The sequence below is a fragment of the Gallus gallus genome, chromosome 4 (genome assembly GCF_016699485.2).
Source record: "Gallus gallus isolate bGalGal1 chromosome 4, bGalGal1.mat.broiler.GRCg7b, whole genome shotgun sequence".
In the NCBI taxonomy this organism is placed as follows: domain Eukaryota; kingdom Metazoa; phylum Chordata; class Aves; order Galliformes; family Phasianidae; genus Gallus; species Gallus gallus.
In genome coordinates, this window is record NC_052535.1 from 87,975,263 (window position 1) to 88,001,394 (window position 26,132).

Here is a 26,132-nt window from a genome sequence, read left to right on the forward strand (position 1 = left end):
TTCCTACTGTCAGAGAACAGTTACTCAGCAAAAAAAAAGACCCAGACTGATACAGATATTTGTATGCCGTCTTTATTTGGACATCAGTTAGCCCATCCATGCCATAGTTAAATTGTTTGTTTCTCTGTCCATAGGCCAAAGTGACCACGTAGAGCGAAAACTCAAAGCTAGTCCTCAACATACATTAGGTCAACAAGGTCATACCATTTTACCACTGCTGTGTTCAGATCCTCACTTCTACCAATGAATTCCATTCAGAAATTAAAAATCAGCCCTTGAATAGACCGGCTTTGAAGACCTTTCCACAGAGGACAGGATTGTTGCCGGAGTTGGGAGTTGCTCAGAGATTTTCAAGGTAACTTCAGCCATCGAGTGCAGTGGCATCCATTTCTTTCCCCTTTTCAGACATCTAAATTCCCCTCCGTGGAGGTGTAGGTCATGTGTAGTGACGTTAAAACTGTTTACAGTTATGTTTGTTCTTCTTGGGTAGCTTCAGTGGGAATCAGCTCATGGATGAAGACTACTCCATTACAATAAGATGTCTAAGTATGAGCCAGATGTCTAAATTCCATTAGAGAGATCTTGGGCAAATATCTATTTATCTGAAGGTGGGTGTTTCACTTGGAACATCCTAGGCTATCCATCAGTATACATGGCTAAGAATTAGGACATAAAACATATTGTGGAAAATGGTTGCAGGGGCATATTAAACAGCATAAGCTGGGAGCAGAGGTAAAGGTTGGGAAAAGAACAGACACAGATCAAAGTTCTGCCTCCCCTTTTCCCCTGGGGAACACAAAATATTTACTGTGGTTCTGTGTATCATCAAAATTCAAACTAAAATTTGTCCTGGAGGACAAGCCACACACCACCCAGTCCCTATGGTGTTCTGGGAGGCAGAGTCCCCAGTGGGATGGGAAGAAGTAGAGATAGTAGCCCATCTAGAAGTCCCACGGCACAAGAAAGAACTTCAATAAGCCAAACTTATCTAACTTCAAAGATTTATTTTGTACAATCCTGGTGGATAACAGGTATCTTGGGGTTTGAAGGCTGGGGAATAGGCATATTTTTTTTGTGTGTGTGCATCTTCTGGAAACATTGTCTTCCTTTCATTATGCCCAGCTCTTCCATTTCCTGTACACAGTGCAGTCCCAAGCAGAACATTTCACACAGTTGGAAAATTGCTGAACTTTCTTCACTTGTCTCCCTTACGTCAAAAAAACTCAAGCAAGGCATGGGCTCTGCCCAAGATGGATTCAGGTAACAAATGCAACCATCTCAATTAGACCTTAAATCAAGCATCTGGGTATTTCAAGTCCATGGATAATTCAAGTCCAGCTCCTGTGATCTATATTATCTCTTCCTTCCTCCATAGATGATATTTTATGGATGGAAAAGAAATCCCAAGGCCCCATACTCAACTCTGAATTCTTACTGAAATCCAACCATAATTAAGTAGCAGCACTACTGCTCAGAGATACAAAGCTGCCTGTTGAATCTCCATTGCTGTCTCCTAGCAGACATGTTGTCATCATAAAGGCTAATAAAATAACACATGGATCAGAAATTTGAGTTACTTTGTGGTGGGACGATGTTGTCCATAGCTAGAAGGCTTCAGGAGGTGGCATGGGTTGTAAGAAGAATAACATTACAATTTCTCCTTGTGAAACTGAGTTTTCACTTGTAGAATTTCAAAGACACCTGAGATGAATGCAAAAAAAAAACTAAAACCAAAGTGAAATGAAAGACCCACAAAAGCCCAAAGCCCAGCTTTACACTTACTTGAACATCACACCGGCACAGCGAAACTACAGTTACATTAAGTTATCCCCAAAGGTCTTTGTCGTTTACAAGTTGCCTTGGCACAGACTGGAATTTCACAACAAACTACTGGAGAAAGGAAATGCCCTTGGGTTACCCTGTTTTTATTACAGCAAAGTAATTTCATGGGTTTAAAAGTCTTGCTACCTTGACAGCACACTAATGTTAATCTGTGTGTAAATTGCCATTGTTTTATGCATATTTATTACTACAGTTTTCTGCTGATGATTCATAGTACAGATCCAATTTAACTTTGACTGCGGTGGCTCTATCATTTCTAACCTATTTTAAGCTTACAAAAGTAAATGTTGCTTCACGAAACTGTAGGCTATGGGGGCATATAGATATGTTTTCTTATGACAGCATATAGATATGTTTTCTTATGGAATTATATTTATGCATATGTATTAATAGAGAAGTCTACAGAGATACATACAGAAACATATACATGAGTATATATTTTATACTTCAAATACTCATTTATGGTCTCTTGGCAAAAGCATTCCTCTGTCTAGGACAAACTTCAAACTCAGGCTGCATCCCATATCTTCTTAAGCCAAAAGATGCTACCCAGAAGACAATATGTAAAGTGCAGCTGTTGAATTTCAACACAAAAAAAAACAGTAAAGAGTTTTCAAAAAATCATTCCTGAAATTAGTTAATCAGAATGTATGTGAAGTCTCCATCACTAGAATTCAGACAAATATTCGACTTGGATGTTGTTTTAGGTAGGATGGATCTTGCTGAAGGTGGTGGGGCAATCTAAGCCCTCTTGGTTCCCTTTGAGCCATACCATTCTACATTCTGAGCTGTTTCTTATGTTCCCTACTCTAAACATAAGGCATTAGAAAAACATTTTTTCTAGTCTTGTGAGTTGGTCATCTATTGTGAACTGCACTATGGGTGTTAACCCCATCTCCAGCTTTAAAAGCTCTATAGGCATAGGGAAGTCCTAATTAAGGGACCCCCCTGTACGTAAAGAAGGTGATGAGTCAACTACATTGACTTTAACATCTCTGTGTTTCACGTGACAGTCTCACAGAAGAAGAAAATGTAATTTGGTTAAAACTATTGCCAGCTGAATTCAGAACCAATGGGAAATCCATACCTCAGAAAGGACTGGCTTTAAAATATTTGGATATAAGCAGGGTTGACTCAGATTTCTAAGGATGATTCACATGGTGCATCAGGACCACTGTCTCAGTTCCTACACTGGGCTCTATTTTTAATCTGGACCCAGATGATATATTAGAGACTGTGTTTATGAAAACTAAAGAAATTATGAAAGAAGGAACTTTGAGGATTATGGAGGACAGGATCCAAATGGTCCTGGCAACATTAAGGAACAGTTTTAAACAAATATGATGCCCTTGACCTGATGTGGCAAGTGTAAGATTCAATACTTCAGTGGGAAGAATCAACTTTCTTTCTTTAGCTCTCCTTTCTTTGAAACTGCACTTACAAAAAGCTGAAGACCTCAGGTATTTCTCTGTAAATACTTCTGATAAAGGTTGCTAGATTCAGTGGACTTTGGAGTTTAACATAATAATCCATACCAGGAAAACAAACAAACAAACAAACCAAAAAGCAGGTTCCCCATCCACAACTCAATGTGTGAGGTTTTAACATGCAAAACTTTGGAGAGAGTAAAAAAGAAAACAATTTTAGAATGTGTGCTTTAGCTCAGGGAGAAGTAATGGGCTTGATGTAAAAATTTGTATTCCTGTTCTTCCTATAGAGGAGGTCAGGCTAATTTATTATAACATGCTGCCTGGTCTATGTTTTTATGCCTGACCTGGCAAGTCCTGCTGAGTTTAAAATATTGCCCAGATATTGCACCTGTTTTGGTGAAAGGAGAAAACAGTTTGTTAGTGCTGAACCTCCTGCTGCTGACCCAAATGAACCTCATTGCAAAGATTTCTCTTCTCTTCTCTTCTCTTCTCTTCTCTTCTCTTCTCTTCTCTTCTCTTCTCTTCTCTTCTCTTCTCTTCTCTTCTCTTCTCTTCTCTTCTCTTCTCTTCTCTTCTCTTCTCTCCTCTCCTCTCCTCTCCTCTCCTCTCCTCTCCTCTCCTCTCCTCTCCTCTCCTCTCCTCTCCTCTCCTCTCCTCTCCTCTCCTCTCCTCTCCTCTCCTCTCCTCTCCTCTCCTCTCCTCTCCTCTCCTCTCCTCTCCTCTCCTCTCCTCTCCTCTCCTCTCCTCTCCTCTCCTCTCCTCTCCTCTCCTCTCCTCTCCTCTCCTCTCCTCTCCTCTCCTCTCTCTTCCCTTCCCTTCCCTTCCCTTCCCTTCCCTTCCCTTCCCTTCCCTTCCCTTCCCTTCCCTTCCCTTCCCTTCCCTTCCCTTCCCTTCCCTTCCCTTCCCTTCCCTTCCCTTCCCTTCCCTTCCCTTCCCTTCCCTTCCCTTCCCTTCCTATTATTTATGATTTATACAAATGTGAAGGCTAAATCTTTTTATCTTTTTCCCTTTTCTTTTAAAACAACCAGTGATAATACTTTCACTGTTCTGTTTGATCTAAGACTCTCAAAGCAAGAGGCTCACCCAGCCTCTCTCACAGCGAGCTGCAGTGCAGGAAGCCTTTTTCTCCTTTGTTCAGCACTCAGCTGAGAGATTCCTAATTCTTTTGAAGGTATTTCCAAATCCTTCCTCATTTATTTTGGTTCCTGATCCCTCCATTAGTCACTGCCTTTTGAAGAGACGCAGGGGCTGTAATGTTTTTAAGATACATTAGGTACTTGTTGCCTAGTGCAGCAGTGGATTTTGTTTTTTCATATTTACCCAAATCATAATTTGGAATAAGCTTATTTATGCCAAGCCTGAGATTTATCTGTTTTTTGGGTGGTTTTTTTTTTTTCGTCTGTTTCACTGGTGGCCTTTGCAAATTCCTCTGAAGTGATGTCATCCACTATTCTTCTCCTTCTCTTTTCCATATAATCAACACGATGTTTTTTTTTTAATGAAAGTTTCTTAGTGTTTGCAATCTTGTGTGTAATATTAAGCAGTCTATCCTGAAAGTCTCCTTATCTCTTCTAAGCTGTGATGGGGTAAAGTAAAAGATCTGCTGCTTTAATAATTTGTTGAATAAATGGAGAAAAAGAAAAAAAATAGATTAAATAGGCAGTTTTCACAGTGAAGGAGGGTTGTTAGAAATTCCCTTAAGGCAGTGCTGGAGCCCATACTGGTCACAGTATCCCAAAAAGACCCTGGGGAAGACGTAGACATGTTGTTAGTGATCCGTCATTATTCAGGGTAATCAACAGTCATTCTAAATGCTTGTGGAAGAGATCTCACGATATTGCATTGCTAGCTGATGAATATAGTGCTAATGAGGGCAAAATAATATAGATGAGGAAAGAACTATGCATACGTGGTCATGCACTCAAAAGCAGTCATTAGCATTCAGTGAAGAGATGCTGAATCTTGGTGAATAGCTGAAATGAGAACCTCAGCTCTGTACCCAGCAATGGTCAAAAAGGCCAGAACATTGTTAGGGATTATTAGGAAAAGAACTGAGAATAAAGGAAAAATATCATCATGCCATGTGCATAATGATAATACGCACTTAATGATATCCCTGGTGGAATGAGTATTGAAACAGCCATGTTAACTCTGGCCATATGCTCTGATGAAAGATAAAATAGACTCAGAAAAGTTCAAGGGGAGAGAATTAATGACCAGAATTTTGGAAGAAACTTCAGACAGGCTGAATAGGATAGGAATCCTTCGCTGCAGAAGAGGTGGTGAGGATGAACAGGATGATCTATACACTGTGGGTGAATTACACCCAACTGCAGTTAGAGAGAGAAGACACGGGAGGTGATGGGCTTAATGTGGAACAAGGAAACTCCTGCTTGTTCTGCAGGCTGCCAGTTGTGCTGGGCTAAACCCCAGTGAGGAAAAACATCTTTTTTTGAATGACAAGATGAGAGCAGAGCTTTGCAGCAGTCATTTTGTTTGGGAGCGAAGCAACAGGAGGGCACGATTAGAGGCTATGAAGCCATGGAGAAAATAGCTCAAGATGTAGTGTGACCATATGCACACCCCTCCATCATCCTTGGAGTTGGATGGGCATATTTTTTTAACGATATATCACCAAGAAATACTGGGGAATATAACCAGATAATGGAGACTCATAGAATCATGGAATCATTAAGGTTGGAAAAGACCTTTAAGATCCCCAAGTCCAATCCCAACCCATCCCACCATGCCCATTGACCACGTCCCTCAGTGCCACATCTCTACAGTTCTTGACCACCTCCAGGGATGGTGACTCCACCACTCCCTGGCCAGCTGTGCCACTGCATAACCAAAAAATGCCAGTCTTCTTTTTTTTATTTCTCTGAACTCCTTCCAAAACAAAAGACATGTAAATATCATCAGCTAGAAAAAAAATTGTGTGCTAACATTGCTGATGACTGAAAGTAGCTTGTCATTATAAGCAGAAAACAAACGGAGTGTAATCAGAGGAATCTAGACATAGGGAGATTGAGTCACTTTTATGCTAATTCATCTTCATCAGACCTCCCCAGTGGATACATAAAATAGTCTATTTATTGCAACTGAAGTTTATGATAAAATCAGTCGTATTTTCTAGCTCTTGTAAAGGTATGTACATGGCTATTTATGAAAACTTGTTTTTCTCTCTCTTTTTTCCTCCATAAACTCTCCCCATTTTTTTTCCTTTTGGAAATCATTGCTTTCAAGATAGGAAAACACAAACCATTTGCTCAGCTGTGCAAGGGCAGGGGTCAGCTCATATGGGCACCGCATCTCTGCCTTCTTAGTCCCAAGCTGAGCCCAGCTCTGAAAAACACTTTCATTAGCGTTACCAACTCGTTAACCATGTGTTGCTATTCTGCAGTGCAGTTCTGGACCCATGGGCCATTCTTGAATCACAAGCATTGCTCCTTTCATCAGTTACCCAATTCTGAGGGCTCCGGTGTCATGATATCTTGGTTTTGTAGCTCCAAGACCCTCAGTTCCCTTCTTGCCTTGGCTTCAAATGGCAGTTTCATTTTCCATTATTTCCCTCTCCCACAGTGTCAATCTAACACAACTGATGTGGCATCAATTGCTTCACACTGCTGAGGCACACAACTTCACCTACCATGTTATTCCTCTTCTCTTTATCCTCCTCCTTAATGACTCTGAGTTAAGAAGAAGAAAATCGCTTCAGTTACCGAAAGGCTGCTGCTCTGATCTGAAATAGCTGAACTTCAGTAAGGGTCCAGAATGCAGCTCTTAACCACAAAATGCCCTATCTAAGATAGTAGAATCAACTCCACAGGAAAGAAATATAAATCTTACAATTATTCTGACAGTCCGGAAGGGTTGTCAATAAGCACTGGCAATATTAAAGTCCGCTGATCCTGCAGCTGATCTCCCCTTCTGCTTTGCCTCTCTTGGTTCTGGACATCCCTGATCTCTTTCTGAACAAGAAGTGTTACGAATCCCATCAGTATCTCTATCTATCAGGTTAGAAGTGTTTGAGGACAGGCTGGATGGGGCCCTGGGCAGCCTAATCTGGTGGGGGGCAACCAAGAGGTGTGATGAGGTCAGAAGTGGGCAGTGCTGGGATCTGGGTCTTGGGTCCCACTGAGCAGTCATGGCACTGAAGGATCTGCTGAAGACCTAATGGGGCATGAGCAGCACAAATAAGCCCAAGTCACTCCTTTGGGTTGAATTTCCCAGGTATATTATTTAATGTTTTCTAGCCTCTCCCTTTGACTCAAGTCTCCCTCTGCCCCGGATCTCAGCCAAGACTGTCTGAATGACTTTGGCATTACTTTTTCTTTAAGAATACACGTTGATTTTTATATGAGGGCCCTATCAGCATTAGTCAGCGTCCCACTATTTATAAAACCTGGTGTTTTGTTGGCTTCCTTGACTGCGATTACAGAGTGCAAAGAGGTTTGTATTGAACCATCTGTGCTGATGCTGAAGTGTCACTCTCAAGCAGACACAGGTTATATGAGAATCCTTTCCTGTCCTGATTTGCTTGATTTCCCCTCCCTTCTGAGGTAGCTTACGTTTTGCCAGGGCTTAACCTCCTCTGCTATGCTGTTAATTCCCTTGGCTTGTTTATGCATCTCTGAAGCTCCTCTTTGCTTTTGACTACCTAAGTTAGCTCTGTGCCATCAGCAGATCCATCTGCCTCTCTTTCCAAGCCATGCATCAGCACATTAACCAGCACAGCTCAGCTGGGACTGAGCACCGACTGTACCCTAACTGCATGTTTAATCGTCCTCTTTACTTTCTCCTAGGACAGCTGCAGAGCCACAAGAACAGTTTCCCACTCATCCTGCAACCCCTAAGCTACCTCAGGAGGGCCTTTACTCTGACCTGGTTAGAAACCTTCTGGATCTCCAAATGCACGGAGTGGAGCAGGTCTCCTTCAGCCACCATTTTCCTGGCATGGCCATTGAGTCACAATTCCTCACTGGGAGCTAGTGGGCCCATGCTCTCCCATCATCAGCTATCTCTCTGAATTTCATTATCCCACTTTTAAATATCACTTCAAACTAATTTCCCCAGGACAATTGTGAAGGATGAGCTGCAATTCCCTCAATTACACTTTAAGGCTCTTTTGAATATATATATGCATCCTTCCTTATATCCCAGTCCTTGCATACGGTTGGACCTGCTGACCTTAGCGGTGTTTTCCAACCTTAATTTTTCTATAATCTTTCCCTTACTAAGCCAATCATGTCCTACCTAAACTGCTTTATAATGTCTGGCCAGGTGCTCTGGACCACCCAGCAAAGTCCTCCTGTGATAAGTTGAGGGACATTTACAGTTCATGGCTAGATTTCTCTCCAACAAACAACAGGGGCAGAGAGGTCTCTTGTCTGCCCCATTCATATTTTACCCCAAAATCAAAACTGCAAGTTCTATCAAGCAGGGAGACCCTAGTGGGAGCCAGCTGACATCTGGAATCCATGTTGAAATATTTGTGTGGGGCAGTGCTTCAGCTAGCATGGACTTGGGGACGATCAGAAAGAGAGCACAACCACGATTTTGGAAGCTGTTTTCCATCTCAGCCACCTTCATCCTTTATATTGAAGCCCATGGAGGAACCAAAGGAAGCCCTCAGCCCAGAACTCTATGATCCTTGTGGATCCTTTCTAACTCGGGATATTCGATGATTCTGTGATTTTTATATGGTCCATGTGTTCCACTTTCCATACTGAAACAGAGTCAAGTGCTTTACTGTAAGCTTCTGCAATGAAACAATTTCTGTTCTTGGGAGTTAACTTTAAAAACTCCCCATAAATAATTCATATTCCATCTCCTTGTGGGAAATAGTCTGTGCCCAGCAAATATGAAGGGCTGTGTAGATTAGAGAGAGCTCTGTTGAGTTGGTGGTGTTTGTTTTTTTTTCTAAACGCTGTCAAAACTGCTCTCAAAACCCATTTTCACCCATTTCCAGCCACTCTGAGGTACATCAGAGAGTCAGTGAAAGCATCCTTATGTGTGTGTCCGCGATGCTCCAACTTTCCCTTCCAGGAGCAAGTTGGTAACACGTAATTTGGTGGATCCACAATGATTTACACAAATCTGATAAAATCTGTCTGCGCAGAGAGTTCTTTAATTCTTCTGCCTAAGACCAGCAAGTCCAACTGTTGCACCATGCCCACTAATCCATGTCCCCAGGTTGCTGTGGGGACACATGTCGAGGTGGGTTGCTGTAGGCCCATGTCTCAGCTTTCAAGATATGCATCAGTGACTCACTTGGCTCAGCAAAGCTCCTTCTCTTCCACCCCTGCATTTCCCAGTGGAAATACTTGTCCTGGTGCAACACACATGGCTGCAGTGACACTACTGCATGGCAAGGACGTGACACGTGTGGACTGAACAAAGGAGGGTGGAGAGTGCACAGCCTGAGTGAGATTTGGAAAGATGGCCTGGAAGAAAATGAGTTTGGAGCTGGCTTGATTGGTTCGGGGTCAAGCAGCTGCTTTAGGGGGTCTGTATTGAAGCAGGTTGCCCAGAGAGGTGGTGGAGATTCTATGGAGATATTCAAGACTTGTTTGGTTGTTGTGCAACCTGCTGTGGGGAATTGCTTCATCAGCAGGGTTGGGCTCAATGATCTTTTGAGGTTCTTTCAACCCCTGCATTTCTGTGATTCTGTACTGTCAGTCCCTGCTTAGGAGAACCTTGGCAGTATATTGTGTATGTATATTGCAGTCATAATTGATTGTAACTATATAACTGTCATTGTACTCTTGTCTTTATGAAATATATATCTATACAGAGTGCATACACCAAGAGTGTGTGTGTATATAGATATATATACCAAGAGTTTTCACTTCGAGCAAATAAGACTGTGACTCACCTGCAGTGAAAACTGTGTGCAGGTCCTGATAGCTAAAGGGTCACTTTATCCAAATCCACCTTTTCCATCCGCCTCTGACGCACTGTTATTTATTCTGGATATCCATCTGCTCACCCCACTGCCTCTCATTTCCGTGCAGACTATCAAAGTGTACAAGTTATTGGAAGGTGGGAACACCTCAGGACTTCTTTTCATGAAGTGGGAACTTTGTGTTATTTCAAATACAGCTTTTCCATCTGGAAAAAGAGGTCATGCAAGACGCAGGAGAGAAGATGGGTTTATGGGAAGAGCCCTCCCTGGCTAAGAGGGCCATACAATAAGTTGTGTTGTGATTCAGGCAGAGGAGACACTCAGCCTAAAATTAATCCTGGAATAAAAATGCATTAAGGGAAAAAGCCTCCGTTCCTCCAACCTGATTGTGCTGAAAGCCTGCCCCATTTGGTGCCAACTGGGGCAGCAGGCAGCTTGATATCCCCTGTCTTTGGGGATGGCAAATTTTTGCTGCTTTAAAGTAATGGCAGGAAGGTTTCCTTTGGCTCAGCCAGCGAAAATCAGCCAGCCCTTCCCAGCAGGGCCACCAGAGGCTGCTACAGGAGGATTCAGCTGAGGTTTTAATTGAAAGGGTGGCGGAAATTAGAAGGATGGATCAAATCTCCCCCAGCAAAGGAGATATCAAATATGTCAGACATAATGAGACATAGAATCATAGAACCATAGAAGTTGAAAAAGAGGTCTAAGATCACCAAGTCCAACCCAACCCACACCCACAGTGCCCATCACCACGTCCCTCAGTGCCACATCTCCATGGTTCTTGGCCACCTCCAATGATGGTGACTCTACCACTCCCTGGGCAGCTGTGCCAATGCTGACCACTCTTTCTGAGAAAGAAATGTTTCCTAATACTCAACCCGAATGTCCCCTGGAACAACTCGAGGCCATCACCTCTCATCCTATCGCTGTTATCTGGGAACAGAGGCCAACACCCTCCTCTCTCCAACCTCCTTCCAGGCAGTTGTACAGAGCTATGAGGTCCAAAGGCATACGCAGGTCCTGGCATTATCCGATATTATCCTCAAGTCTGAAGCACCATTTTGGACATGGAAGTTGGCTTGTCAGTAGCAGGTAACCTCATAGCTTCCAGCTTTGTTTCTGATGGTGTGAACCAGGACAGAGAAGGAGAACTTTTTGCACTGGCTTCCCCAAACCGAGGTTTTCCTGGAGATTTATGGCCCTCAGCTGGTGGCTTTTGGCAGAGCACTGCAGAAAACATTGCTACGTTCCCATTCCAACCGTTCTGTGCTCACTCTCCCAGCTCTGCCACCCACTCACAACGCTCACAAAGGCCCCAAATCCTCCTCATCCTCACTCTGAGCACCTGCAAAGCCCTCTCTGGATGCACACTGGCTCAGCCCTCACTGCTGCCCAGCCAAACAACACACACTTTGCTCTGCCAGTTTATGTATTCTGCCATCTCTACCCCCATAAACCAAATTCCTCCAGCCTCTGAAGCACTCCCTGTGCTGCTGCTTTACCATTTGGCAATGCTCATTTGCCAAATGCTTTGCACATTTGCCCTCTGGAAGTCACCCGTGCTATCCATGAGAAAACCATAGAATCAGAATATCCTGAGAGGGAATGGACCCTTTGGATGCATCCATAGGGATCCATAGGGATCATCCAACTCTGACATGTCCCATAAACTCAGGGAAATCCAACAAACTCAGCACGTCACCATTGGACCCTCCTATGCTGCAGGGCTATTGCTGTTATCTCTACAAGGGGTCGTGCCAGCCATGCAGTGATGCCAACCTTGGGGCTTGTGGGTCAAGCAGGTGAGGATTACCATTGCCCAAGACACCAAGAAAGTGGCACTAGGACTCCAAGGAGCCCGCAGCACTGCCAAAAATCACACAGATATGGGCTCTGAGAGACTGGAAATCACCCAGCATTTTCTATCCACTTTCCAGCTCTGCTCCCAGATAGCCCAGGGTAGGAACAGCCTGCCCAGGCAGTGGTGGGGTCACCATCCCTGGAGGGGTTCCAGAGCCATGGAGATGTGGCACTGAGGGACGTGGTTACGGGCATGGTGGGGTGGGTTGGGGTTGGACCTCATGATCTTTGAGGTCTTTTCCAACCTTAATGGTTCTATGATTCTATCATCTGTTTATGGATCATCCGTTTTGGGGCCCTTCGTCCTCACTGATCAGAAACAGAACCCACTGACGAACGACATATCTGCGTTTATGTATACGAAGGTTTTTATAGGCCTCGAGAAGTCTCTTTTTTAGCCACGAGATGGCGGCACAAAATCACCTTTCCTCAGTTTGTGACACCGCGCGGCTGAAAGTCACTGCAACACCGATGAGAAACCGGTGGTGTCTCCCCAAGGACGGACAGAGGAAGGGGAAAACATCCAACCTGCAAAGTGCAGATCCGAGGACACTTCTGCCATCCTTCCATCACTTTCCATCACTTAACCATTTGCAGTTTCAGCATCCACTCATTGCATGCACTTCTGGTGTGCTGCATTTGTCCCCTTTTTCAGGTCCTCCATGTAGTAACAGCAGGGTGCCTTCTAAGCCTGCTCTGGACACCCAGATTCCCTCCACCCAACTCCCCTCATCATTTGCACTGTATTACAAGTAACACCCCTTGTACTTCCTGGATGTCACCCACCATGAAAGCAGACATAGTGGAGAAGAGTGTTAAACAGTGCAAACATCCACGGCTCTGTGCCAAAAGATTGTGCCATAAGCATTACATCAACTAGAGAAGGTGCAACCCAAATGGTGCCCTCATTGCATGGCAGCACAGCCGTGCAACTCTGTGCCACTGCGGCACCAAACGTGTTCTCCACTCACTGCAGATACATAAGGGCTTGTAGAAGAAGGAATGTTGAGCCCCAAGCCAGGAGTTGGCCCACAATACCACCACCCTTCTGGTGCAGTACAAGCATTGGAAACTCATTTCAGCTCATTTCAAACATTTCTTGCTGCCACGTTCAAGGATCAGCCAAGAAATGTGCAGCTGGGGACAGATGTGCACATCCCCTGTGACACCACCAAGTGTTCCTGGGAAATTGGGCAGCCCTTACCATCATCACTGCTCCCATCTCTGCTTTCTACCCAGCCTTCATCCCACTGATGAGTTGCCTGTGGTGGGGGAGGTCAGAACTAGATGATTGTTGAGGTCTCTTCCAACCCAAGCCATTCTTTGATTGAGTGACGATGACAAGGAGGCTGCTGGGTTTGGAGAAGGCAGAGCATGTTGAGAGGTCATGGCCCTCACTGATGGGTCCCCTCTCTTCCTCATGCACTCAGGTGCATCAGAGCCTTCTAATTTTAAGAGCCTCTTGGTCAACAGTTGCTAAATTCAGTGTCTGCTACAGAAACACGAGTCTTGCTGTAAAGGCTCAACTGCTGGTGATGGAGCAGAGGAGTGAGGAGGCCAAGTGGGGTTGCCCCACTTGGTTTTCCTGGAGAAAGGAGACGTAAATTACAAGACCTCATATGAAGGGAGCAACTCGCAGACCCCTTTGAACATCCAGCAGCTGTTAGCACCGCCAGCCCCGTTGGGTTCGTTGCATGATGGAGGACATCACAGCAGGTTTTGCTTATGGAGGAATGCTTTGAGTTTTGTTGAGAAATGCTCGGCCTCCTGGGGTAAGGACAGGCCCATGGAACTGGATGGTGGAAGAGGAGGGCGACATCCCTCACTTGTGGGGTTTGTACCCAAAGCCAAATGGGAGAAGCAAGCCATAGAGGGGATACCCCTCACTAAAAAGGACATCTAATTCTGAATGTGACTTGAAACACATCATTGATTTCTCCCTGTTCGGGAAAACCAGACACTATTGTCACATGGTCTGCACATGAGAAAAAAAAAAGGGGGGCTTTGAAGCCCTAATTAGCAGCATGGCAGCTTTTCTTGGCTGTACCATGATAGAGAAGCCTCAGGAGAAAGCAGCAGCCCTTCAGCATTTCTGATGTCTCAGCCTCACGTGCCCAAAGGACTTGGTTTCCTCCTCTGCTCCACTTTGCCATAGATCTGGCTTCTGGGAAATCGACGCTGGCTCCTTGAGGTTTACTGCAGGCAAAACACTTCTCATCTTTTGCTCTTTTCAACTCAAAGAGCACCGCTTTGTCTCCCCACAGCCCAACTCTGTCACAGCTCAGCAACATCATGAAAAGGGCTTTCTCCTCTGTGGTGAAATGGGGGGGAGAACATCACAAAGTCAACGTAGTGCACTCCTTTCCAACTTCTGCACAGCCCCCTTCCAACCCTTCACTCCATCAACAAACCTCCCCTGCAGATCTCCATCTTGGGACAAGCAGATGATGATTTCTATGGCGACTCACCCTCCTGAGGTTATTTTTTCCCTCTCTTTCCCTTTACCTCTTTTTGTTGACTCTGGAAGGACCCTCTGTAAGTAATTTATCAACTGCACACCCCACTCTGGCACAGTTAAGCAACGTGACTTCCAGCCCAGATGCTTTGTAGGAAACCACAAGGAGAATACGCATACTTCTCATGCGGCATCTGATGCCAAAATAGGCACATTCTTCATTTTGCTCCTTGAAAGGTCCTTGGGGCAGCAGCCGGTCATATGGATAAATAACATGCAAAGAGATAAAGGAACAGCTTAAGCACGTGTCTTCTTCATCCTGCAAACTCTTTTTTTTTTTTTTTATCTTTTGGAAAAACATTGCTTAGGCGTTTTAAAACGACGCTGATGATCACATTTTGCTCAGCTGACTTTGAAAAGGATTTTATGTGCTGAAGAAAAAAAAAAAAAAATAAGTAAAAGCTCTTGTTCCAGAAGGCACTCTTTGCAAGGTCAAGCCAAAATCTGGCTAGTTACTAACATCTGTGCCTACTGACACAGCTCAAGGGCTGCTTACATTGGGGAGAGAGCTGCTGTTCAGCAGGACATGCAATTAAAGCACGAGGCAGCAAATGGGATATGCCGTGTACAAGTCCACGTGGAAGTTGTTGCCAGAGGGGAAGAGCAGAGCTCAACATTATTGGGGTTAAACAGAACAGCTCTCAGCAACAAGCTGCTGTCCTAGATATACCATGGTTTGCACATCCCTGCAACCTGGGTGAAGCTCAAAGCTGGCCTGAGTTACCCAAAGCCATCCCTCCGAACCCCAAGAGTTTGGGGGATCCCAAGAGCTGCAAACCCCACTGACCCACGACAGCTGACTGCACCAGCCTCCTCTTCAGGGCATACTGGAAGCGAGCACTGCTGCCGTTGGCTTACTGTTAAACAAAGAAACATGACCTGGCAAATCCTTGCCTGTACAGATGGAGAACCCTTCGAGGGAAACAAAACATGCACACACACACACATATGCTCCAGTGACTGAAGCTAGAACCCATTTACAAATAAACAAGTTCCTTTTCAGGAAGCTTATTTAGGTCAGAGGAGGATTCTCTTGCTGAAAGCTTGAATACAGCACACAGATGGCTTCTCATTTATCACAGTCCTGTTAGCTTTGTACCAGCCAGACCTCTTTGGTCCAAATTTTGTTGCTGGAATCAGAAAACCACAGTTCTGAGGGATTCGACCATACAAAGCAGAGTTTACGTGGTGTATTGCTGACACTGGGCAAACACAACTGTTTATTTCCATGAGGATCAGTGCAGGTGATTATCTTGGGGCTCCAATGCAAACCAGGCCACCTCTCTACCCAGAAGTTCTAGCCTGGCTGTCTTCTCAAAGTTGTACTCACATTCAGTCAGGCTTGTAGTGTTATCTTAAGTCACTCACAGAACATTTTCCTTATAAATCCCACTTCTTACCCACCTTTTTCAAGCACATTTGAGTGAATTTTTGAAGTTTGACTTGCTCAGTACAAGAGCTGTCACTGCCTGAGGTGCTCTTCAGGTGAAGATGTGCTTCCAGGTTACACAAGGAGAAGCTGGTAGGCTCAAAACCAACCCCTGCCAGCTATTTCTTACCCTTGGCATGGCATTCAGGCTTCTCATGGCTCAGCAGCATCCCTGCACAAAATATGGAGAAGGAAGGGAGGAAGGGAGGAAGGAAGACGAAGGAAGAAAGGAAGGAAGACAAAGGAAGGCAGGAAGGAAGGAAGATGAAGGAAGTAGAAGGATCTATTCAACCTATTCATGATTTAATGAGAACAATTGGTGATGGGTGGATGGTTGGACTGGGTGATCCTGTGGGTCTTTTCCAACCTCACTGATTCTGTGATTCTATGAACCTGTCTTCAAACAACGTCTGGCCCAGCAATCCCCTCAAAAATCACCCTACATCACCATCTCCTTGCCACTAGTGTTGCTGCAGAAGAAGAGTTTATCATGAGAACGAATCTTGCTGGCGAGCTGAGAACAATTATACGCAGCTGATCACAGAGCTGATCACATAAAGGAAGGGGTGTATCAAAGGTTCTAGAATGTCATCTCCTCTTGGAAAAAGTAAAAAGCACTGACATGAAAGATGCAGCATCCCTGCAGGGTAAGTTGAGCCTTCCCATCTTGAGGAGAGACTTTGTCCTTGTCTTTACAGAGGCAACCCCTCTATGTGGACTAAGAGGAAATCTGGGATACTTGAATTTACAAAGTTTTAATTGAAATCCATGTCAGATTCTATACAGAGGCCCCATGGAATATATATATTTTTTATCCACATATAACATGACATGCTTTCACAATCCTTCAAAAGTCAGTGGCAATGGCCTTGACCCCCCCGCCCTGAGAAAACTCTTCAGTACCAGTGGTTTAATTTAGACTTTTGGGCTCTTTTCTGGAGGCAGGGGCTGAAAACCTCACCTGTTTTGGACACTGTTGCCCAACAAAACATGGAGTTTCATCACAGGGGAAGTTCGAGAATGCATCTTCTCATGATCCTCCTTCAAGCACACTTAAGTTTGCATGGAGTTTTCCATTTGGACAACTTACAACTACAGCTGTAGATTATGCTCCAGCTGTATCTACATTACCAAGGTGGGCATTACCAGTTTTGAAGGACAAAAAGCTCAAGGAGAGGTTTAGATTGGATGTCAGGGGACGTTCTTCACAGAGAGTGGTGAGGTGCTGAACAGCTGCCCTGAGAGGCTGTGGATGCCCCATCCCTGGAAGTGTTCAGTAACCAGGTTGGATGGGGCCCTGGACAACCTGGGCGAGTGCCAGATGTGGGGGTTGGTGGCCCTGCCTGTGGCAGGGGGTCAGAACTTGATGATCCTTGGGGTCCCTTCCAACCCAAGCCAGTAGTATATGGTTCTACGACTCTATGACAAGGGATAGGTTAAGACTATCCCCAACAGATTTCCACACAAAATTATAGAAAGGTTTCCTGAAGCACAAAGGCCCACAGCAGATGACAGGCAGGTGACACCGAGTTAAATATACAGTGATGCAGAGGGATTTCAGTGCTGACCTAGATAAGGCAAATGCCAATGTCTCTGAGGCACAATTCCTTGAACACGTAACGATCAACTGATACACAGAATCATTCTCAAGATCTTCCTACTCCAAATCTTGTAGATTGAGAGAAAACCTCTATTTTTTGACAACACTGAAAAAAAAAGCAATTACTTACAGAGCTGGCTATCCAAAAGTACCAAAGCACGCAGTCTTTCTATTACAACATTTATTTTAGTATAGAAGGCACTTACAATACAGAAAGGAAAAAAAAAATGATAGGCACTGAAAGTGCAGTTAGAATTAAAATGACAAACAGTTCAACAGACAAAAAGAGCACCCTTCCCTGTTAACAATACAGCACACAGAAATGAAGCTATCGATGACCAGGTTTTTAAAGAGTTAGGGCATTTTTTTTTTGTCTTTTTTCTGTTTTTAATAGGAAAAGATAAAGGCTGTTCTACTGTGAATTGAAATTAAAAAAAAAAAAAAGGAATCTCCTCCACACACCTGTAAAAGGAATGGGGAGTTGGTGGTGGTTGCAAACACGGGGCCTTTTAGCTCCGGCACTGCAGGAGGTCCTGGTACATCTCAATGAGGTGAGCAGCCTCTCTCTGCCCAGAAAGCACAGCACCGTGGGTAGTGGAATAATACTTCCTGTGAGTGGCCTCCCCTGAAAACATCACCTGCATCGGCTGGAGGGGATAAGAAAAGTGGGAAAGCTCAGCAGAGCTTACTGAAAAGTATGCATGAGGCAAAAAGGAGACAATATTTTTGTGCCCTCCCGCGTCCCCATGAGGATCCCCTGACGTGTTATAGGTGTTTAATAAGTGGCTATTGAAACCCCACTGTAGTGTAAGACAAGTGTAGCTGGAACATCCAGCTCACCCTTCCTGGAATGCCTGCACATGGTTCATTGCAGGGCTGCAGCACCATCCCAGCTCCCACAGCCTCAAACAAAACTGCACAAGTCACTGAGCATCCAACTTCTGTGCTCTCTCTCCTCTTTGCTCCTCACAGATTAGACCTCAGCCTTCTGGACATTAAAGATTTATTTGGGAACTGCAGCTTCAGAAGGAAAGGCAGCCACATCTCAAAACCCACAGGGTGAAACAGTGCCTTCTCTCTCACATCAATAGTTCGGTGCTGGGTAAAATTGCTCCTCACTCACTTTTGAGGATTTCAGATCTCTCTCTTCCTCAAGAATGAGTGTGAAAGGTTCCTAAAGCTTCTGCTGTCTTTTTTAATAGATTTCCATGCTGAACAAAATTACATGGTGGCTCTGGGTGCTTGGACAGCTGCTTGGAGGCTGCATATTCATCAGCCATTGTCTCTGGATTTGGACGGGTTGGGTTTGGATCAATTTACTATTGCTCATAAGTTGAGCTGCAGTAACAATCTCCGTGTGTGCTCTCACTCTCTTTAAGAAAGTGAAGGCTGGGGAACAAATCCTCTGTCCCCTGCCAATGCATGAGTCCCTCAGCCAAGGACTGGGTTTCTATTACCCTGTTCTGCCAACACAGAAGGATTTCCTAATATGCTTCTCTGAAGTATTCAGACCTAGCCATTAGCAGGGGTTATGCTGTATATTCTGTGTATGCTTTAGATCAGAATAAACTGTTTTCCTAAGGAGCTCTGAACAAGCCAGTAATCCCATAAATGCAAAGATCACAATTTCAGAAGCCACCTGGATGCTCAGCTCTTGATACTTCTAGAGAGAGGTGGGAATCCCCAAGGTGCTGGGATTCCAGTCACTAAGGAGGTAAAATCCTACATCCATAATTTGTCCAGATGGGTATAAAAACACGGAAAACACTCTCCTGGAGGCCCCACCAGAAACTGTCTCTTTCCATCTGCCTCCCAGAAAACCCACTGCCCAGTGTCATGTTAGTCTTCTTGTCACTCAGCTGATTCGGGCCATACTTACAGTAGTTTTGGAGCTCTCAGCATAAGGCAGTGGCTTAGCAAGTTTCTCCACGTCGGCCCCACTAGACCCAACTTGGGTATAGGAGTAGGATCCACGGAAATTGGGATTGCTGCCCCAGGAGGACCGCAGGATCCGACGAGGTTTTGGAATGTTTGGATTCCCTGGGTGGAAGACAAGAGGAGAGAAAAAGTGAGACTGCATTCAAGAGAAAACATCTGTGCAAGTTGTGAGTGGCTCGTATTCAAAACGCATCCCGGCAGAGCCTACAGGGTACGTGGAAGAGATCCTAAACCAGATCTCCTTTCTATTGCTGTGTTCCAGGTATCTAAATGACAGAAACAGCATCCCTTTGAATTCCAGTCATCCACTCCCAGCCTTACATTTTAGGAAAGATTGTTAAAACACACACAAGCGATTTGGGAGCCCCAGAGTGGGAGATGCCCAGCTGTAAAGTGTAGCTAAGTACTGTGATGTTTAGTTCTACTAAATAATTATGTACTTGTGCCTTTAATTCCCTAAAATCAGGAGCAGGTTATTGCCCTGGTTCAGCTACCACTTTTAGGAGTGCACTGTGTCTACCACAATGATACGCAGGGCTTATATAGGAAATATAAGGCTGAAACACAGCAAAGGCACCTGGGTGGCTTGCTAGTGTACACTGTGAACACTTTCTAACCACTAATACACAGATCAAAATATGGCACGGACCAGCAAACAAATACACCCTACAAACAAAATACACCCTACAAATGAATGTTGTTTCAGGGCTGTGCATAACAAAGGCTCTAAAACACACTCCTCCAAGAATCATCAAAGCAAGAATGCCTGGGATGGAAGTGAAAAGCCCAAGGGAGTCTGAGAATAGGGAGCTCTCAGATGTGTCAAGGAAATAAGTTATCGTGTTTTATTTTGAAGGGCTGTGGGAAAGCTCAGGAGAATGCACCATGAACACCATGAGAGGACACAACAGCAAGCAGTCATCCATCATAGAATCATAGAATGGCCTGGGTTGAAAAGGACCACAATGATCACTGAGTTTCAACCCCCCTGCTGTGTGCAGGGTCGCCAACCACCAGACCAGGCTGCCCAGAGCCACATCCAGCCTGGCCTTGAATGCCTCCAGGGATGGGGCATCCACAGCCTCCTTGGGCAACCTGTCCCAGTGCATCACCATCATGCTGCATTACAAAAAACAACCACACAAGTAAAAGGAGTCTCTGCAGTGGGATGGTGATGCTTCTCCTGTAGTTACTGCATGTTCACATATTCCACTGCCAACGTAGAGTCAACATGTAAAATGACAGTAGAAAGATAGTTAACAGAATCATAAAGTACCCTGAGTTGAAAGGGACCCATAAAGATCATCAAGTCCAACTCCTGGCTCCACAAAGGACCAAACAAACACAGTGTTTCTACATTAGTGAGACGATGGCTTGTTGGATAAGGCCACATATGTAAAATACTGAAATTTGTTAACAAAAGAATTTGTGGAGTCATCAGCTCAATTAACAATGGTATAAATCCCATAATATTTGATAGAATAGTCATTAAAACTGGTAAAAAAAAAACAGCTTTGCATCTCTCTAGTGTTTCCCACGGATGATCGTGTGCCACATATACACAGAAGCAAACAGCAGCCTTCCCAGAAGGAAATTATTTTTCACATAGCAACTTCCATCACAGGGGAAACCAGAGCACAGCAACACGAAGCACAGAGATACCTCTGTCAGCATGGACCTAAGGAGCCCTGGGTACTTTATATGGCAGCTGTGTAGAACAGAAGCCAATCTCCTTCCCTAGCACCACACTGTGTAGTGCAGACATCTCAGCTGTCCCGAGATCCCCTAAGGTTTTCCTTTACGGTTCTCCAGTACACCAGACCACGATACAAATGTCTCCTGTGCACCTCTTGCACTGCTGTTTGCAACACAGAAACTACAAAGACTGCCAGACTCTTTCAAGGAATATATTTAATTGGGCTTTCTCAATCTGCTTTTAAATAGATGGGTAAACACGTGCTTTTGCCTACAGATAAAAGTAACAGCCAGCACAGATGTGGAAACATGTAAGAACTGAGCACTCACTGACTGTCCAAACAGAGATAAAATGTCCAAACAAAGAAATCAGCCTTCACTAAAATAGGACACATTTTTTATGCCACTGAGTCCCATTTGTGAAGCTACGGAAGATAAATTCACATGCTTCCAACAGTCCTCTCTTCATTCTGCACATTTACTGGCTATGAGACTGATTATGAGACACTGAATCAATTAAGACACCCAAACTTAGATTATCTACCAGCAGAGCATCTAAAATCCCATCAATGCCAACAGAGATCAGTGGTACTATCCCTATACATCAGTGTTCACAGACAACAAAGGGACGTTAGGACATCCCAGCACAGCACTGAAAAGAGATCCATTGCCTTTTGGAGAAGTAGCTGGAGGACAGGCAGGACTCCTCAGTGCATCTCTAGCCTCAGCTTGGCAAATCAGAGGGAGCAGGCCTGCAATTATCACCTTCTGGCATCTAATGCTCGGAGCTTAGCCAACAAAGTAAGCAGAGCAAGACCTCTAATTGTCTGAAGGCATCCTATTTAATCAGATCTACAGGAGCCTGCTCCCTTCTGTCATCCAGCTGTGAAGAGCTGTAACTGTCAATGGTTCTTAGGCTAGAACAACCCCAAGTGTTTTTATCAGCAAAGCCAGATAAGCCCCAGCACTAACCTGCAAGGTATGTCATATTCTCTTAGAGAGAAATTCTCTGTATAATATAACACTCCAAAAGAATGGGTTGATTTTGACTTGTCCAACACCCTCTGAAGCCAATGGAAAAGGCTCCACGAGCAACAGACCAAGGAAGATCTGAACTACCTTACAGAAGAGCCTCTCTTTCCATCAAGTTCAGGGTCAAGTCTAAGCTCCTGGGGAGCAATGGTAAAATTATGTAGCCAAACAACTATCCCCAAAAAACTAACAGGTGTGTTTTTGGTTTTCTTTTTGGAAATAAGTGGAACAGGTCATGTTATATAAGGGGTGATTAAAGGACAGGTTGGAGACTTTTGCAGTCTTAAGCACAAAACGTTCACAGCAGGGCGAAGCTCTGTAATATTCCATGTGAATTTCTCCAGGATTAGATAACCCAGGATTGAAGGTTGAGACAAAAATCATTCAGCTGAAGAGTCTGATGGACAGTGACCAGGTGCAGCATCAGCTGGAACAGCAACTGCAGCACATACCAATGACTCAGTGCCAATGTATTTCCATCCCGGGAGGAACATCCAACACATACAAAACAATAACAACAAAGGAGCACAGCAAGGAAGAGGGATAGTTGGAGAGTATACACCCATCTGCCAAATTAAGACAAAGCCAAAGAATCAATTCTCATAGATAAATTGAGATGTTAAGAAAAAAAAAGAAAAGAAAAAGGAGGTTAAGTGAGAAGAGCTGCAGCAAACAAAGTTGTTTATACTCTCAGGGAGACGTCAGCACTAGAACTTGGCTTTTAAAGCCTCCTGTCGTGCTTCCACAGAGCAGCAGCTGGCCTGCTGAAGTCAAGAGGAATGAAGGCGTGTGTGTACTACTACTGCAACGTAATGCAGGGATACCCAACACCACTGAAAACAAACAGCTCAGGAAACAGAAGCTGCCCGGAGTTCAGCAATGATTCATCCTACTTCTCTGCAGGCTGCAGTAGAACCACAGGGTCATCATCCGTCACGGATGTATCACTGAGAAGAATGAGAGAAAGATTCAGCTTTGGTCTCTGCAATAGGGTTTTTGAAAACATAGTCTAGCCAATGTTTTCTAGAGAGACTACTAAAATGTAAAACCTCTTCTGGCAATGGTCAGCTATGTAGGCAGTCCTCAGCTTCCAGGTTCCCTCCTCTAGATCTCTGCATTGTCAGCAGCAAATGGTCTGTAAATGCAGGGGAAAGCTACACTTGTGAAGGCAAATTTCTTCAATTAACTGGAGATCGTGGACAAGAGGTAAGGCTGGAAACTCACTGGGTGTTGAGATTTGAGTAGCATGAGGTAACAGATATAAACAAGTTAATCAGGAGATTGTTTCTAGAATAGCATAAAATATATCTAATCTTGGAGGGCACAGCTCTTACAAATACTTACCATTTGTGATTAAACAAAGCAGAGGATGTGGAATCCTCAAGCACTTCAGTCCACCACTTCCTGAGCTGGTTATCAGCCCCTCTGTATAAATAGCTTCCAGGCACACCCAAGCAGGAGGTATGCTGGAAGTGCTTACCCAACCCAGTCAGGGCAACATAAGATGCTAAAGAACTAAAAATTACTCTAGCATACTTCCTTCCTAATGGTTATTCTACACCCAACCCCCACTCTCCCTCTCTTCTCCACTCACCCAATGAACCAGGGCAAGGCTGACCTGTAAATTTCCGTAGCATTTCGGTGCAGGTTTCTGCCACAGTTTCATCATCGCACTTCTCCATGATCAAAGCCTCTTCTCCACAGATCCAGCCACTCAACACGTGGCCATACCTCTCTGGTGGGTAGAGTACATCGAAGCTGCAGATCTTCTTGTACCACAGCTCCTCGGGGTAAGTCAAGCTCTCGCTCTCCGCCTCATCTTCCCAGACAAATTGGATGCTGTTGCATTCAGAACTCCAGAAAGGCTCTTCGAACTCAAGGAAAATCTTGTCGGTGGTATTGATGCCCAGTTTCTCAATGGCCATCACCTTCTCCTCGGGCAAGCGGGGATGGAACAGGCTCTCATGGCGTTTCTTCAAGACTCCCAGGGACACGGTCACAATGACATGGTCAGCTGGGATGAACTCACAGTCCTCGCACTCCACGAAGACATTGGAGCCCCTGTCCTCCTCAGGGAGGTCACTGTTGTGGTCAGCCACCCTCTCAATCTCCTTGCTGACCGACTGGTTCCAGTGGATGCACTTGACCGGCTTGCGGAGCTGAATGACGGATTCAGGAATGGAGCGGGCTAAAATCTCCACGATTTTAATGAAACCACATGGAATGATGTGATGAGCCCCAGGGATCTCTGTCCATTCCCCAAATTCGCTGAGCGAGACTTCATCCATGCTGTGGGAGCTGCTCTCACAGCTCTCTACCTAAGGAAAAACAACACAGAAGCAACATTGCCACAGAGCAACTCACTGCAAGGGCAAAAAGCAGATGCTCAAGCTGGGAATCCTGAATCTCCCTCTTACAGCACATTATTGTCGCCAGTAAAAAAGTGTTCTGCAAGATCTGATTAAATCTGTCCCTTAACCTTGCTTCTAATTAGAGAAACTACTTTGTTATGGTCACAAGCTGCACTGGCCTTGGTTGCATGGGTCACAGTTCCATCAGCCATGGTTAAGAGATGATGTGTCTTCTTCTGATGACACTGGGTTACAGTTCTGACTGTCTCCTAACATTAAAAACCCACAGTCCTGTCCAGAGACTTGCTGCTTGGCACTTCCACAACAGAAGCTGGAGCTGTGTTAATCAGATGCTCTCCCCCATGTTAATAAACATCCCCTTGAGGAGCCATGAAAAATTTTTGACAGCTATTTCTGCTGTCTGCAGCTTTCAATGTGCTGTCAGTCAGCAATCAGCAAGCAAACTATCTGCAGGAGGTGGTAGGACTCAATATAGAAGGAACTAAAGGAGACAGGAAAGGGAAACATCAAGATGTGAGACACTTGCAATTGGTTCTCTCAATGTGATTATCAAAGCTGTAGCTTGCATCAATCCCTCAGACAAAGGCAGAAATGTTTGGTCTGCCTCATGGTAAGTTTCTAATAAAGATGCATAGGACACAGTGATCTAAGAATCCTCAAATCACAATTATTCCCACATTGTAGTTCTTTAAGCATTTTAGATGAAGAGAACTTTACAGTTCCATGCCTCACCCTTTCACCCCATTTTCCAGGCCTTTCCACACTTTGAAGACTACCCTTGGAAGCCTGGAACATGCTGATGCAGGGCAGGAATCTCCACGCTGGGCTAAGACATCGTGCAAATAAGTCAGATAGCTGTTTAGGAAAAGGTTAAAGTTGCACTAAGTAGTTCACAGGCTGCTCCTGGGACTGTATCAAGGCAGTTGCCCCAACCCGAGCATTGCACAGTGTTGCCAGGGAAGGATTAGGCAGGAACTGCCACTGGGCCACGTTGCCAGCAGGTCTTGAAGATCTGTCCTCTGAGCCTGCTGTGTTTCTACCCCATCCGGTGTCACTCAGGGTCAGTTCTGCTGAACTGCAGCACAGATCCTGTGCCCTGGGTCACACAACAGGGCCACTCGTCTGGGGATGAGTGACTCATTATGGAGATAACAAACAGTGATGGCTGTTGGGTTATTTCATTCAGGAAGGAAAAGTGCAAACCAGTTAACAGGGAGAAAAACAAGCAGCTACCAAGACCATGCTTCAGCTGAAATACTGGTTAATCCTCACTTTCTCAGCAGCTACTCTGATCTGAGAGTCTTAAGTCTCAGAAGCTTTATTGTTCTCAGGTATTTACATGAGAAAGGATTTGCAAGAGCTGCAGAGAAAAGTCTCTGGCTGTAGCAACCTGTAGAAACCACAAAGGCAACCACCAGAAAAAAAAAAAAAAACAGGAGTGCATCAAATGAATAACATCATCTGCACTGGTAAAACTGCATGGATAAAATAGTAAGTAACCAGTCATTAGGA

General features: G+C 44.6%; 1 protein-coding gene across 7 annotated transcripts in view; it reads right to left on the reverse strand.

Moving 5' to 3' along the window:
* Nucleotides 1-17,749: 17,749 nt before the first annotated feature.
* Nucleotides 17,750-26,132, reverse strand: part of SMOX (spermine oxidase) — a 44,436-nt gene continuing 36,053 nt past the window's right edge. For 4 of the 7 annotated variants that reach the window (XM_015286034.4, XM_015286037.4, XM_046940752.1 and 1 more), the window contains 3 exons: nt 23,843-24,566; nt 19,463-19,623; nt 17,750-18,230 (listed from right to left, as the gene is read on the reverse strand). In XM_015286034.4, the coding sequence (XP_015141520.1) occupies nt 18,093-18,230; nt 19,463-19,623; nt 23,843-24,566 (1,023 nt within the window). In that variant the 3' untranslated portion in view covers nt 17,750-18,092. The remainder of the gene's footprint in view (nt 18,231-19,462; nt 19,624-23,842; nt 24,567-26,132) is intronic. The other 3 variants (XM_420872.8, XM_025150057.3, XM_040699599.2) reach the window with 1 other exon arrangement.